Here is a 17114-nt window from a genome sequence, read left to right on the forward strand (position 1 = left end):
TAGTCAAATCACACCAATTAAACTGGACACATTGGCATTATTACATAACATTTTAGCAACTGGTTTCTTTGAAGAAACAGTTCTTTTACTTTACTGTTCGAAATAAAAATTTGCAAATTTTGCTCTGAGAGACCAGCCCAACAGATGCCATTACTGGTGTTTTATTCTCTGATCAGAAGTATGGTATTTGCATTCCTACATATTAGTAGAGTATGTCTGCTACATAGACAATTTTCAGTGCCAGCTGCATGTGTTTTAAGGCAAGATGCTAAGGGCCGATATGTTGGATTAGTTTCTCCTATCCTTCAATCCATTATGACATGAATGAAATGCCAGGATTCCATGCTCTCCTGTCATTCTAATAGTTTCTGCCGTTCCTATCCTCGACACTATGTGACATATGAGTCGTGTCTCCGTTCACAATGTTGCTCTCATTACCCAGTTCCTGTGACAATTGTTCAAATGACGCAGAATCGTCTACGTCTCTGCCTGCTACCACTATATCTCTGCGCAATTTCACTGGCAGCTTTGTTATACAGATCCTAATGAACTCCCCAGGTTCGTATGGCACATCCAAATACCTATTTCGTCTCAGCATTTCCTGATAGCACGACACTGGATCTCTTATACTACCTTCGTTACAATTTGGCATCATCAATATGCTTTGCTTAACCTGGTCCTGCTTACTTTTCGACCAGAATTCATTTAAAAACTTGTCACAAAATATCTTGTAGCTACTACAGTCTTTAATAACTTCCTGCATTTTCGCTCTAGCCTCGTCCCTCAAATGATTACACACAAACTTCATTTTGAGGAGCGGTCCCCACGATGAAGGTAATGAATCTTGAAATTGAGACAGCCTTGGACTATACCCAGTTGGGTTTGCCACCTGTTTTATCCAACACAACCGTTCTTCTGACTCTGTGAATTCGTCTTCCTCTTTCTGCCTATTTTCGTTTTTTGAATTTATCTTACTCTCCCTCTGCAATCTACCTGGTGGTGTGTCACCTTCGCTACTGCACGGTAATTGCAACTGTGCTAGTTCTTCACTTTGTTTCCTACTTATTTCTAATTGCGCCTCTTTAAGCTGTAATAGCGATTGTATCTCCCCCTGGTTGGCATAAACCTCTCGCTACCTGCTGTCAGAGCCTGTCTCGCCTCTTATACTGACCTTTTCTACCTCTGCACTAATCGTATTCTTTCTGACCACTATCTCTTTCATTCGCTCATCTGGCAACACGTCACTACGTTCAGTAGTATCACTCTCTATTGCAAATACTCGTACCTCCAAATTATTGGCTTTTTCTTTCATGGCGTCACATACTTGCTTCAATCGATTATTAACCACGGGCAGACGCTCATCGATAACTGTGTGTAGCTTCCTCATTGCCTCTTTATTTCCCTTATCCTCCAATCTTTCCTTATTTGCTTCCAATCTTTCCTTATCCTCCCTATCTCTCTCCTTATTATCTCTATTCATCGCTTCTAATCTTTCCTTATTATCTTCATTCATCACTTCTAACCTTTCCTTATTATCTTTATTCATCGCTTCCAATCTTTCCATATCTGCTTCAAATCTTTCCTTATTCTCCCTATCTCTCTCCTTATTATCTCTATCCATCCTCTGTAAAAACTGCAGTAGCACACTGTCATATGCTACTTTCGGTGCGCTCACCTCGTTCGCCTGAGAAACCGTAGCTTTGCTAAGGGTAGCTGCACTTTCACTGCATACCTGACCTAGTCCCGGCTCGCCCGCGTCGTCAGGAAAAGCCCCCGATTGTAAACAAAGCCCGCCCAAAGGATCACCTAGCAGCGGTCCACAGAACAATTCAGCCCCTTCCGAGTGTTTGCCGTTCCCGCTCATTAGCCCGTGGTCAACAGCTACTTCTTGCTGCACTGCTATGTTCACGCCAGAATCACTATTCTCCATGGTGACTACACTTTTCGACTGCGACCTAGTTACTACGGACATTACGCAAAAAAAATTATGCAACGATCTTCCAGCCTTGGACGATGTAGCGATTAATTACATAAAAAAAATAAAAGATCCTCACCAATCCAGAAAGAAATTGCAAACAAAGCAAAAATTACTTCTTAGCGCTATCACAATACATTCCATTAAAAAAATCTTAACAGCAAACCCTATCAGCAGAATCCTGGAAAAATATCCTGGCAGGGTCGAAATTATGAGAGGCACCCACATGCCTTGCTCATACTGTGGCATCAAGCAGTCAGGCCTGCAAGATGAGTGGTCTGCCAAGCGAGTGGATTCATTCTTATCTATCGAGTAACATGAACTCTAGTACTCACACTTAAGTTACAAGTTAACCTCCTATATGATTAATACGCAACGGAAACACGCATCTGACTATCAGTAATTTACAGAACTCTGACTGTACACTACGCACTGGCAATACCACATTTTCTTTTTGTCTTTTATTTCACGGATTTCGTCAACACGTGGCCACCGCACTGAATATGAATGGCGCACACATTATAAATTCGGGACATTATGACAACATACAATTCGAAGGAAAAGTCCACCAATCTTTTTCTCTTCACTATCTTATTTATTCCGATAAATTCTCTAACCTAAACACACAAATTCTATAACCTACAACAATAACACATGAGAAATTCCGCCCAGTGGGCATGGCTTTACATTGGTGAATCTCTATATTATGGTCTCGTAATTATTTAACGCTACAGTGCACTTTCTGGATAGGATGGTGGATCTTTTATTATTTCTCACACTTCGACTCTCACAATCATCATCACGAAACTATCCTCCAGACCGAGCAGTACAGAAGGAACAAGCATAACCCACTAATCTTTTGAAACTACCTTGCTACTCTCCCATGCAAACCACACATACCCAAATTACATGACATACACCACACTACGACATGAAATACAAAACACTAAATAGTCACAACATTATCACTTTCAGCTTTCCAACTTCAATTAGTATTTATCCCAGTTTCACACGCCACTGCCCCACTTTGTAATTCTACTTTCCTATTATGAACTCTGGAGATATTTGCACGTCTTCCTGTGCAATGCAAGCCAAGTGGCGTTGCTGGATAGACGGCCGACTCACCTTGCTTCTCTCTCAGAGTTTGAATCTAGCGTCACACGGAATCATATCACGCAAAGTAATATTAAGAACGTATTCATCACACACGCGAGTCCTCAACTGATACCATGGACGAGTATTTCTCTTTATCTTTTGTCTCATACACAGTTTCAGACTCACACAGTACTCACCACGTGGAAGTACTCGTCTCTAATTTCAAGTCCTGCACACGCCATTTCTTAAATATTTCAACTTATGGTACACACGCTATTTCTTAAATATTTCAACTTATTGTACACATGCTAGTAATACAGCTTAACTTAAACACACGGAAGTATTTCAACTTATTGCTACACGTGGTTTCATTGTGACCGTTGGTCACTTCCGAAGATTACTACAATCCCATTAATATTACCTGCCTGACATTTAATTCTCCCCACAAAAGTTCCTGAAATAGAGAAATTATTATTTCAAACTACTCTTAGCCCACATCTCGTGGTCGTGCGGTAGCGTTCTCGCTTACCACGCCCGGGTTCCCGGGTTCGATTCCCGGCGGGGTCAGGGATTTTCTCTGCCTCGTGATGGCTGGGTGTTGTGTGCTGTCCTTAGGTTAGTTAGGTTTAAGTAGTTCTAAGTTCTAGGGGACTGATGACCATAGATGTTAAGTCCCATAGTGCTCAGAGCCATTTGAGCCAGCCAAACTACTCTTAAATATTCCACATGCATACCATGTCTCCACTCTTTTGTCATTACGGTGCACAACTAAAAAAGGTCTTAACAGCACAAGATCCAGCGGCAGAGTGCTGAAACATGGCCGTTCTCTAGGTCCTCTCACACCTCTGTCGAAGTGGGGGAGCACCTTGCTACCGTATTGGTCAGCCACATTTCAGGCGCTCAAAGCTCAGGTAAATTTCATCTCTCTGGTCCCACCAAAGGTGGCCAAAGGATCGTCTCAAAGATGATCATATATTCACATTCACTATCTGCGGTTAGCAGACGACCATACATTCATTCATTTCACAGATCTCACCAAACTGGATGTAGGGATTTATTTTGTGGGAGTGCACATGTGATCAATTAAATAAATAAATTGTCATTCTTTCCCACACTGGTATCCGGCTTCGCTGTATTAATTGAAATTGAGTTATTTTACAAAAAAAAGTGTTGTTCTGACAAAAATAATGAAGTATGTTGTACCTATTTTCAATGTCGGGCGGTACTGTACCCTTTCAGTGTAACTAAACTATGTAACATATTTCTGGCAAGTAATTGACGAAAGGGCCCTGACTAAGTTCCCTTTCAACCAGCATTTAATGTCTAAAACATGTTATGGACGAATAAAGCAAGCTGTGTTTCACACGAGTAGTTTTTGCTGAAGCGAGCTAATTCTTTGAAAGAAAATAATTTCCCTCAAGGATCGTTATAATATTTGAGCTTAGGACAGTGCAACACACGAAAGTCAATGATTTGGGTAAAATAATTCTGGGTATTGAACTGCGTCGTTGTAAACTACTGAAACAACTATACTTGCGTCCAAAACTAAAGCAAGAAACCGCTATTTCCCCGTCCTGTGTAATTCACGATATAATCGTCCAAACTGTCAACCAGATGTCCGTACGATCGTGTTCTGCACGGAAGATGGCGTTCCAGTCAACGAGCAACCATGCAACGACGACCTCAGGGCAGCTATGAAACGACGTAGTGTTTGCCGGGTAGTCCTTTTGTACCCCGCCTGGTGGGCGGCGCGAGGGTCTGCTCCTGTGAACTGCTTCTGCAAAATAGGCCGAGAGTGAAGGACGCGAGTATGAGCAGGAAAAGTACTTCAGTACTGCGTGTAAATTTAAAGCACCTTTACTATAGGAAGAATTGTAACTGAACTTTGGATGAGACGAGCACGTAGATACGAAGCTGTACATTAATCAAATCTAACATCGGCTAGAAGTTACAAAGGCAAAATCTGTGCTGGCTCGCCCACTATGAAATAGAAACAATGTTGCTTGGTCGTCTACTCGGAATCAAATTGGCTGAATCTGCGCCGCTCGTAGAGCTGGACAGCGCCGGCTACAGGGCGCTGTCGTCAGAGTCGGTGTCGTAGTGCCAACCTAAGAACTTTTACCTTCACTGTGGCATCGTAGCTATCGATACCACAAGTCCCACATCCACAATCGCTGTGTACAGTCACAGACAGTGCAGTATGGCACAGAGAAGACTGCAACCAGACTCCCTGCGGTGGAGGGCCAGGGAAAGAAAGGAAGCAGGGCACTCGGAAACTGATGTGGGCCGATGGCATAACGTGAATCGATAAATGTGGCGACGGTGTATACAGACCGAAACTGTATCCCGAAGACGAGAGCGGAGCCGACCACAAGTGACTTTAGAAAAGAAGACAGTTATTTGGCTGTAAGGGCACGGCAGTACCACCTTAGTACTGCACGGTAACTTGCACGTGAGCTCGCAACATCCACTGGACGTGTTGTATCGAGGCAAACTGTGTGTAGAAGGATCCGGTGTTCTGAAGGAATTTTCTTCTGGAGGGAACGTGGAACACGATTTTGGGACCCAAACATTCTGGAAAGAGACCTATATCGAGGAGGATTCCTAATGGTGTGGGCAGGGATTGTGTTTACCACAGAACCGCTCTAGATGAAATTGTACGGGTGAACCGACAAGGTTTAACTGCTGTGAGGTATCGTGACAAGATCTTAGGACTTTATCTGTGATTGTTGCGAGGTGCTGTGGACTGAGATGTACTGGTCGACGATAATGCTGGACCTCAAAGAGCACATGTGGTTGGTTTGGAAACGGAAGATACCGCACGCAGGATGCTGCTTGCTAGCCCTCCGGATCTGAGTTCCGTAGAGCACGTCTGCGATGCAGTAGGGAGACAGGTTGCATCACGTCAGCATCCACCGACCACTCTCCAAGACTCGCGATCAGCTCTGTAGGGAGAGTGGGCGTTATTGCCTCAACATGAGACTGGTCACATCACGCACACAGCATGCGCCGTCGTTTTGAGGCCTGTGTTGCTGCCAGAGGTGGTCACACCCCATACTGAGCACGTTAACCAGTTGTCTAAACGTGCGTGCAAATCGGTTAAGCTGTAAAAAACGAAAAACTTTTTTGTCTACCATTATGCATGTTGCAGTTGTTTACGTTTTGTATTCTTTACATGGTTTCTACTTTAATATCACCGGTTTATACAGTTTTGTGGCAAAATAGAAGTGACCTTGCAAAATTTCCGTTTGTTGCTTTAATTTTGGACACCAGTGTAATTTGCCGACGGTTCGACAGACTTTCTGCGGCTGTCTTAAGGGAGCAATTTAGTTGTTTTAGTGGCTTACAGTGACGATCCAATACACAAAATTATTTTATCCGCAATGGCTCCTGCTGAGGAAGCCTACGAACATTCACGGATGTCAGCGATATTGGTCTACAATTCTGTAAACCCGACCATTTGCCCTTTTTGATACTCACGCAAGGCTATTGGCTCCGGAAGTGATTTTGGATAAATATGGGCTAGATACCGACAGGGCCTGTTGGCTTGTGCACTTTTAAGTAATCTCAGTTATCTCTCGATACCTAGACTGTTAATAGCGATATCACTCATTCGTATGTGGGATGTTCAAGCATTGGCACGGTAGTATCCTCTTGCGCGAATAAACACAGAGAGTGAATCGAAGATTTTTTTTTTTAATTTACTGGTTTTCGGGACGTGCCCATAAAGCCATCTCAAAAGTGGGTGTCGAGTGTGATGATATGAACACAACACCCATTCCCCGAGTATAGAAGGCCTCAGACCCGGTCTGGAATCCGATCCGGACCGTTTCGGGAAGCAATCGGTCGCACTGACCTTGCAGCTACCGGCGGAAGGTTTGGATGTCTTCCGTGACTGTGCGTATCAGCAGGAGTACATGATAAATATTTCGCTCACTTCTGACTGTAGAAATTATTGTAGGCTTGACGCATGGCCCTTCTTACAGATGCAGGACTTGGTATTAAGTTTTGTCTGTTGGCATTCCTGCAACCCGCTGTTTAGCGAGAGCGTAGTAGTTTCTACTTTCGCCTAATTTTACGAAGGGTACCGTTGCACCAGGGTGGGTCTATGCCGTCTTATGTTACGTTACTTGGAACATACGTGTGCAGATTGCGGCCTATAACGTCTTTCAACTTTGACCACAATTTTTCGCATTTGGCAGATCTGAATTGAAAATTCTGAGTTTGTGTTCTAACTATGGTGGTAGCAACTACCATTTTGAACAAACACGAGTAAACTGCTACTCATCGAAAAACACGAAAGAGCCTATAAGTTTAAAGCATTAGGTGTAGAAGAAAGAGCCGAGCGGTTCTAGGCGCTCAATCCGGAACCGCGCGACTGCTACGGTAGCAGGTTCGAATCCTGCCTCGGGCATGGATGTGTGTGATGTCCTTAGGTTAGTTAGGTTTAAGTAGTTCTAAGTTCTAGGGGACTGAAGGCCACAGCTATTAAGTCCCATAGTGCTCAGAGCCATTTGAACCACTTTTGTAGAAGAAAGAGGAGAACCGGATTACAATGATTATAATGATGATGATGCTGATGATGATGAAGGAGAAGAAAGCAATAAAAATGTTAATTGCTTTTGAGATAATGACTGTACATATTACCAGTATGAACCGTGTGTTAATATTAACGACAAATGAGAGATTTATACCAAACAAATTAATAAGAGAATGAACAGATAACCCATGGTAGACAAAATAGGTCACAACACTGTTCGGAAAACAACAAGTATGACAGATTTAAAACAACACCAAATTTTCAAGACTGTTTACGTTTTGCAAAAAATCAAAATATAGCCCGGGCTTTAAAATGAGATTTTATAGTTTCTACAACAAAACTCTGTCGTAAAATCCGACAAAAAACCCAAAGATATGATCAGCAGCCCCACTGTGCGATAGCAGTGGTAATGTTATCGGTGACAGTGGCGCTAAAGCGAAGTTACTAAGCACGATTTTCGGAGAGTCAACCACATAAGAAGATGCCGTAAACATTCCACAAAGCGGATCAAGAACAACTGTCAATATGAGTAACTAAGAAGAATATTCCCCTCGGAGTTGTGGAGGAACTCCATATTGATGGTATAACTGCGAAAGTTACTTTGTCTGTCAAGCTTTCAGGACTAAAACGGTGAATCGATTTTGACAAAGTTTGGAATGGAGATAGCTTGAGCGCTGAAGAAGAACATAGAGTAATTTAAAAAGCGTGTAGTATACCATATTTATTGATTTAAACAATATAGTGTGAAATATGGAACACTAATTACTCTTCGAAAAACCTATTTATTTTTACCATATTTGTGAAAATACTTTTATTGTTTAATATGTTCAACATAATACAATCCATCGTAATGAATACGATGTTTTGTTCAATCTTCTACGTGTTTAACCCATACTTCCCTAGGCCTACTAACATCATCCACAAGCCCGGTGCTGAGCGTCTGCTGTAAGTTTTTTGTTGCGCTCATGTTTGCGTCAACCGCTCGTGATCACGTGCTCAGCCATGAGGTTCCACGATTTTGGTTTTCCAGGTTCAATTCCCGCCCACGTCGATTGTTTTTCTGCAAGTGTCAGAATGTATGTGTTGTCGTCACCATCATTTTATCATCATCGACGTGCAAGTCACCGAGGTAGCGTGAAATAAGACGGTTTGAACCAAGCTCCCGAACATTCCAACCAGATTCTCCCGGCGAATAAAGCCGTACACACATTTCATTTCATTTTAGTGATACGCGATCGCAGCCGCGAATAACGTCTAGAATACAACGTCTATACAATCCTCAGCTTCTTTAATCCATGTGCGTCCGCATTTCCATACTAATATTATAAATGCGAAAGTGACTCCGTCTGTTACGTTTTCATGAGTAAACCGCTGAAATGTTATTCATAAAAGATATTTGTTAATTTAAAGAATATAATGTGAAACATGCAACAATAATTGCTATCTGATAAAGCTGTGGTTGATATGTTCTACGTAATATGATTCAACGAAGTCAATACAATGCTTATTCAATTCTCAACGTATTTAATCGATACATCCGAACTAATACCAGTATTATTAACTGTGAAAGTATGTCACTCATTTACGTTTTTACGACTCTACCGCTGAACCGATTCCGGTGGTATTTGATATGGAGATAGCTTGAACCCTGAAGGAAGACTATGGGATACTTTAGAAAGTTGTATCTTTTTGAGCACTATTAAAATTGATAATTACGGTACATGTGAGTGGCATGCAGACGACGCTCGTGCGATGGTTTGCGAGTCTTCGTGTCTATAGATAATTCCGCGACAGTGCAAATCCAATGTTGTTGTTCGCGTAGTTCATGCTACTGAATTCCTACACCACTTAGCAAAGCTGGACAGTTTTGGTGCAAATACTACTAGAAAATCGGACGGTAAACCCGAGAACCATATTTGAAGCTATTACTACAAGCCTCGCAAACGTAAGTCTGATTTAAGCTGCGAAAGTTACTCGCCTGCAACAAAACTCAGAGCAATGTCATGTCGACCGGAACTTGGATACAGAACGCCAGGCGGCCGTAAGAGCTACAGAGGCGTTAGAACAGTCATACATACCCGTCACATTTTAGAGTAGACGCTGACCGTCGCGCGTCTCTTACAGCTTCCAAGACGCTTGATAACTCACGACGGTGTCATTTAGAGGCTGTAGGACAAACAGAGAGTCTCACCTTCACATGTCGAACGTGGGAGGCTTTTGGTGATAGACCACTATATGCGCAGGTGTCTCGTAAACTTGCTAGCTTAGTTACAATCACTCATCATAACAAAACTTGCGATCGAAGCAGCGGCTAACAGCTAGTCATTTAATGAAGGTAAGTCTTCGGACACACATTTTGTACCAATTACTTTTCTTTCGGAATACGCTGATTTAATAGCTTCTATTTAGCAATCATATGCAAACGCTCGCTCGACGAAAGTTCCGTACTTCAAGAAACGAGAGTTGCGCAGGTTTCACCAATTTGGAAATTTGTGGTAAGTTCCTGTGGGAGTAAACTGCTGAGGTCATCGGTCCCTAGGCTTACACACTACTTAAACTAACTTAAACTAACTTACGCTAATGACAACACATACAACCATGCCCGAGGGAGGACTCGAACCTCCGACGGAGGGCGGAGCCTCGCGAACCGTGGCAAGGCACCGAATACCACGCGGCTACCCCGCGTGGTTGTCTCACCAATACTGAAGAATTAAAGTAGGAGTAATACTATGCATTACAGACTCACATCGCTACATTCGATTTGCAGTAGGCTTTTGGAACATATATTGTATTCGAACATTAGGAATTACCTCGAAGGAAACGATCTATAGACATACAGTCGGCACGGATTCAGGAAATATCGTTGTCTTGCAACACGACTGGCTCTCTATTCACAAGAAGTAAACATGCTATCGACAGGGAATCTCAACCTGAATCCACGTTTCTAGTTTTCCAGAAAGCTGTGAACACCATTTCCCACACGCAAATTCTAATCAAATTGCGCCCCTACGGAGTATCGGAGTTGTGCGACTGGATTCGTGACTTCCTGTCAGAAGGAACGTAGTTCGTAGTAACTAACGAAAGGTCGTCGAGTAAAATACAAACAACATCTGGCCTTCTCCAAGGGAGTGTCTCTGATCTACATAAACGATTTAGGAGACAACCTGAGCAGCCCGTGCTGTCGTTTAGCGTGTAATAAAGTCAGCTGAGGATCAAATGCAACCTCCAAGTGATGTAGATAAGATGTCGATATCCTGCGAAAAGTGGCAATTGAGTCCAAACAATGAATACTGGAGATAATCCACGTGACACTAATAGGAGTCCGTTAAATTTCGGTTATACCATAAAATACACAAATTTAAAGGCTATGAGTTCCACTAAATACCTCAGTACTAGAGTTAAAACAACTTAAAGAGAAACCATCACGTAGAAAATGCGTGCGGAAGTTAAACCAAAGACTGCGTTTTATTGGCAGAACACTTCGAAGATGAAGCAAATCTGATAAAGAGACTGTCCCCTTACGTTTGTCCGTCCCCTTCTCGAGAGATGGAGTGCTGTATAGGGATCCTTCAGTGATAGGATTGACGGACATCGGAAACGTTCAAAGAAGGGCAGATCCTTTTCTGTTATCGCGAAACAGGGAAGGGGAAGCGGGGAAAGAGTGTTGAAAATGGTTCAAATGGCTCTGAGCACTATGGGACCTAACATCTGAGGTCATCAGTCCCTTAGAACTTAGAACTACTTAAACCTAACTAGCCTAAGGACATCACACACATCCATGCCCGAGGCAGGATTCGAACCTGCGACCGTAGCGGTAGCGCGGTTCCAGACTGCAGCGCCTAGAAGCGCTCGGCGGGAAAGAGTGTGTCCTGCGAACTCGGATCATTAAAATATAGGCTTTTTTGTTGCGACAAATGGTTTCTAGAAAAGTAGTCTGGATGTGGTTCAATGAACCCTCTGCCAAACGCTTCAGCGCGAACTGCAGACTGATCATGTAGATGTAGATGGAGATGTAGTAGGGAAACTGGTTTTCTTCGTATTGTCGACGCTTCAGTTGGGTCTCCGAGCCCCTTGTACCTTACGATCACAGCAGCGCGGAATCCGGCCGTTGCGTGCCTTGAGCCGTCTTTGCAGATAACGTGCGGCATGTGGCCGCAGGCAGCTGTTCGTGGCGCGAGCTCACACAGCACGGGCAACTGCTGGCGATTAATGTTGTTTACACTCGGCTCCATTGACAGCGGGCTGAGTCAAAAGGGACTCCCTCCTTCTTGCGACGGATGTCGTAACGTGACAGAGAGCACAGGCGTTGCGGCAGGAAGCAGATAAGGGAGCTCTACGCTTGTCGGGACGAGTCCTGCACGCCTGAGAGGTGAGCGGCGGGGCTCTTTGGTAGGCGGCGATTCGCGGCACTTCAAGGTAGTTCTCTGGAAACCGCTTTATCGCGAGCGGCGCGATAACACGGCCGAGGGATCGCTAATCCTTTCTCGTGATTCCCAAGGTCGTATTCAAGTCTGAACCTGCAATTCTGCTCGCGCCCGCTTCTTTCATGCCAAATTCGCCGCTTCCTTCGCAGGAAAGCAATCGGCGCTTCTGAAGACAATCTCCGACATTCTGCCACTCCCTTGCGCCTCATTAAGAACTTGTTTTTCTGCTCTGTTTGCATTCTCGTCACAATTACACAAATGCAGTTCATGTACACATAGTGAAAGGTAATCTAGAAATCTGACGATGCCACGATACGACAGTGGAGTCTTTGGAATCGGAAGGTAGCAGGCATAAGATACACGGAGCAACTTGTACAGAAATCATACTGCAGTTAGAAGAACCAAATGACTTAAAGAGAAGCACTAGTTGAGTGCAATGAAAAAGCTGTGAAGGGAACCAAGGAGGTATTGGAGAAGAGATTAAAGACTGGGAAAAGTAAGGAAGGAAGATTAGGATTTAACGTCCCGACGACATCGACGTCATTAGAGACAGAACACACGCTCGTAATGTTTCAAAGTAGGGAAGGAAATCGGCCTTGCCATTTCAAAGAAACCATCCCGGCATTTTCCTGGAGCGATTTAGGGAAACCACGGAAACCTAAATCTGGATGGCCTGACGCGGATTTCAATGGTCGACCTTTCGAATACGTTGACAACTGCACCACCTCGCTCGCTATTAAAGGCTGGGGAGAAGAAATTAAAACTTCAAGGTTGCTCGGTATCATTTTTATTCTGTAGAGATAACAAGGGACTTCAAAAAGCAGTTGAGAGGAGTGGATACTGTCTTAAAAGAAGGTGTTATCAGATGAACATCGACGGAAGTAGAAAAAGGGTAAAGGAAGCTGGTCGAGAAAGTGAGCTGATGCTGAGTCAGTCAGGTTACGTAACATTATACTAAATGTAGTACATGTGTTTTGTTGTATGAGCACTAAAATAAATGACGATGATCGAAGTAAGAGGACATAAATAAAATACAGAGTGCCAATGATTACTGGAAAAAAGATCTAGTATAAATATAAGTGTCAAGAAGTCTTTGCTGAAAGTATTTGTGAGGAATGTAGCCATCTACGAAAACGAAACGTAGACCACTAACAGTATAGACAGCAAGGTTGTGAAGTGTGCTGCTACGCAAGAATGCTAAACATTAGTTTTTTGGTCTGATCAGTGAATCGAATTGGGTAGTAAAGAAATTCTGTTCTCATTAGACTGTTCCATTCGACATGTCTTTTAATTCTTCCTCATTTTCACTGAGGGTAATAATGTCGTCAGTGAATCCTAGCGCTGTTATAGTTTCAACCTGAATTTTCCTCCAATGTTTCAACCTCCATTTTTCACCGTCATTGCTTCCTGGATTTATATTCTGAGCAGTAGGAGAGAAAGACTGCGTACATGTTTTACACCGTTTTTAATTTGAGTTCTTTGTTATTAGTTTTCAATTTTTATTGTTCCCTCTCGGTTCTTGTATACACTGTATATTACCCATTTTTCCCGATAGCTTATACCGATTGCATCACTTTACATTGCCGAACAGTTAGTAGGTCAACATATCCAATGAAAGGTGTTTTTATTTTTCTTGCATCTTGTTTCCATTATGAAGCGCATCATCAGAACTGGGTTTCTGGTAACTTTAGATTCCCTAAAGCAGAACTGATCCTCATCTAACAGATTCTCAATTATGCTGTCCACTGTTCCGTGTAAGATTCTCGTCAGAAGCTACGATGCATCGGCGCTTGAGCTGATTGTGTGAGGGCCACGTTAAGCTGTCCTTGCGATCTTCGAGATTGTGCGGATGTCATTTTTCCTGAAATCTGATGCTATGGCTCCAGTCTCACCGATCCGTAATAGTCTATGAGTCGTCGCTTCGTCCAATGATTTTACAAATGCCGAAGGAATGTTATTTATAGATTCCGCCTTGAATTATCACATATTCTCCAAAGCTCTCTGAAATTATGCTTCTGTTACTGGATGCCCTGAGTGTCGCAAACTGACATCGGCCTTCTCTTGTATCAGGACGCTGGAGTTCCTGCTCCACACGGAGGACTTCAGTGCGTAATCCAAGTATGTCGGGGTGCACTCGGCCTCGTGCTCACCGATTAGTAACGGCTCCGGTCAAAGAAAACCATCGTAACGACCGGCAGAGCGGTGTGCTGACCACACGCCCCTCCTATTCGCATCCTTAGCTCAGGATGCCACGGCGGTCGGATGGTCCCGATGGGCCACTTGTGGCCTGACGACGGAGAGCATTTTTTTTTTTAGTCCAAATATGTGACTTTGACAGATTGTATCATACACTTGAAAACTGTTTCACAGCCAAAACTGTACAGTACTGCCCTTTAAAAAAAATCCATACAAACTACCTACCCAGACAGCTCATCCAGTCCGAGAATCGAGAGTCTCAGCAATTTTTGCTTGCTATCAACATTAATACTGGAAGATATTAGTCACAGAGATTACAAAACTTCCGAGAATGTTTTACTTTAATGTCTGAAGTGAAAAAAGAAACATTTTTTGTGTGATATAATTACAAAATCACTATCTTCGTCTTCTTACTTACACTATATATTTCTTCTTCCCAAATTTCATTGTTCTGCGTCAAGAGGAAATACCCTATAGGTTTTAAAAAGTGAATTTTCGATTATCAAAATATATGACATAAATGGCCGTATCTTTTGATTGCCTTACGCGGGCAAGTGCTCTACCAACTAAGTTAGGTCCCGAGTTCGAGTCTCGGTCCGGCACACTATTTTAATCTGCCAGGAAGTTTCATATCAGCGCACACTCCGCTATAGAATGAAAATTTCATTCTTCAACTTGATATGTCCGCACTATCTTGAGAAAAGGGGGTCTTAACAGACGGACGGACAGGCAGACTGACTGACAAAAATTAACAAATTTTTTCCACCTTCTGATATATTTACAGATTAACAATTTTGGGATTTCCTCCTTTGTTTCTGGCGCAAAACTTTACTTCTTGCCCAGTTTCATGACTATGGGTCAACGAGAAGTACCTTGTAAGTTTTGATGAGTGAGTATCAAAATATGTGACGTAATTGGCAGCATCTTTTGATCGGATTGACTCAACAGCTTCACTTTGTTACATCGCCAAGGGTCCGTGCACCTTAATATGTGACACAAATTTCTATCCTTTCCTGTAAAAAAGTGGGTTTTGAATTATTAGACATTTAGACAACAGTGTGATGCTATAGGGGTTTCGTTTTTACCGACTGAGTTAGGGAACCCCAAACAAGAGAAAAATAAAGGGAAAGGAAATTCTAATCCAAGTTACGACTGTCCTTTTGGCGAATTATTGTCATTAAATATGAAATTCGGCTGTGGATCCGGTAAAGTATTATTATCCAGACGACTTTAGCCAGGTTCAGTTAATTGTGTGACTGACGATCGTTACAGCCATTGTTGCACGTACGGTGTTTATCGCTGCAGCACGATGCTCGAAGGTGACTGACTATTCCTTCAGCAACTCTGGTTACCGGTGTGTCCTCAGTGCTTCGTTCCTGCGCCTCCCCTATCGGACACTGACGTGTACCAGCGCGTCACGTTTAACGCCTCGCCTCTACACATTTTCGTGTTCCGGTTCTGGACTGATGTTGCGCTCGGTTTCACCAGCAGCCTGGGGACGGTGACTCAGGGGGCTGGGGAGGGGAGCGGGGAGCGGCTGCAGGCGCGGCGCTGGTGACGTGGCGCTCGACTTCGCACGGCGGCCGGGCTGCTAAGTGGCGGCGGCCGGCCGGGGTCAGCGCTCCGGCGCCGCCTTCCGCCGCCTCATGCTGACTAGAGGTGGACAAAGTCGTTCATCCTTGGGAACTAGTTCACTGGTGATCGCTCTTTTTTGGGAACCGTTCATTTTTACTCGTTCGCCGTTCACTGTGCTTGGTATATGGTTCTCATGAAAAAATTAAAATTAGTAGCATAGGTGACTGAAGATGGAAGGCGCCAAGAGGGGGTACTTGCCTCCCCCCTGGAGTACAGAGTTTTTATTCACAACAGAATTCTCACACACTTGTAATTTCCGTGATTCTGCAAAACATCTCGTTTAGCCAAACTGTAGCGTTATGTGGCTGATCGCAGTGAAATAATATAAGGTGGCGCACGAAAAACCGGCCCCGAGTACAGACTGCCAATTACGCACGATTTGTCGACCGCTACGATAAACATGTAGCAATTAGGCAGTGTAGAAATATCAAGTAAGCTAATGCAAACAACATCGAAACAATGGATGACGACTGGTAAGGGACTATGAGCAGCTAGTACTCGGGACCCATTTTTAGTGCGCCACCCTGTGCCACTGAAACAATATTGTAGAAGTTATCATATTCTCTTTACAAAACGTGACACCATACACTCGATTACGAAGCGTGGGCTTCATTCGGTTGTAAGTCGGTCTGCCTTCCATAACAATGAACATGCTCTTTTCCCTTGTATCAAAAAAAGGCTAGTGTGTGCCGTGCCGACGTCCTTTGCATGTGCAATAACAAAAAATCTTGCCTTTTTACAAGTATTTCTTCTGCTATTTATCGAAATAGTGAAGTAAGATGATACGCTGTTTTGTTACCTGAAAATATGTATGTATTATACACCACGTAATTTTTATGTAATTTACGTAATTATAAAATACATTTTAATTACCGGTCGTGGACGGTGAATAGAATACGAAAAGAACCAGAATTTCACAGTTCAAAAAAGGTTTGAAACAGATCTAGAATGGCCGTGCAAAGAGAACGGAACGAACAACAAAAACTCGATACTGAACTATGATCAGTCGGCAGTGGAACTGCGACGAGTGGCCACGCGAAGAAGGACGAGTCTGGCCGAGCTAGGCCGAGACAGACGGGAACGTAACCGAGGCTGGAACGAGACCGGCCGACATTTCGTTCGGGAACGAGACCAACCGTTTCCCTTTGCCGGGAATTATAAGTAGGAAGCCGCGACCGAAGTGAACTATGAAAGACCGTTCCTTAGAATTCGTTCCTCGGTCGTTCCGTTCATCTTGGTGAACCGTTCC

The 17114-nt window shown here is 43.4% G+C and overlaps 1 protein-coding gene across 1 annotated transcript in view; it reads left to right on the forward strand.

Annotated features, from left to right (window-relative positions):
* LOC126228342 (uncharacterized) overlaps positions 1 to 15883 on the forward strand; it is a 53834-nt gene extending 37951 nt beyond the window's left edge. Inside the window, exon 3 of the mRNA XM_049942291.1 lies at positions 15719 to 15883. Within this exon, the coding sequence (XP_049798248.1) occupies positions 15719 to 15883 (165 nt within the window). The remainder of the gene's footprint in view (positions 1 to 15718) is intronic.
* Positions 15884 to 17114: the final 1231 nt, after the last annotated feature.

This window comes from Schistocerca nitens, unplaced genomic scaffold, assembly GCF_023898315.1.
Source record: "Schistocerca nitens isolate TAMUIC-IGC-003100 unplaced genomic scaffold, iqSchNite1.1 HiC_scaffold_363, whole genome shotgun sequence".
Classification (NCBI taxonomy): domain Eukaryota; kingdom Metazoa; phylum Arthropoda; class Insecta; order Orthoptera; family Acrididae; genus Schistocerca; species Schistocerca nitens.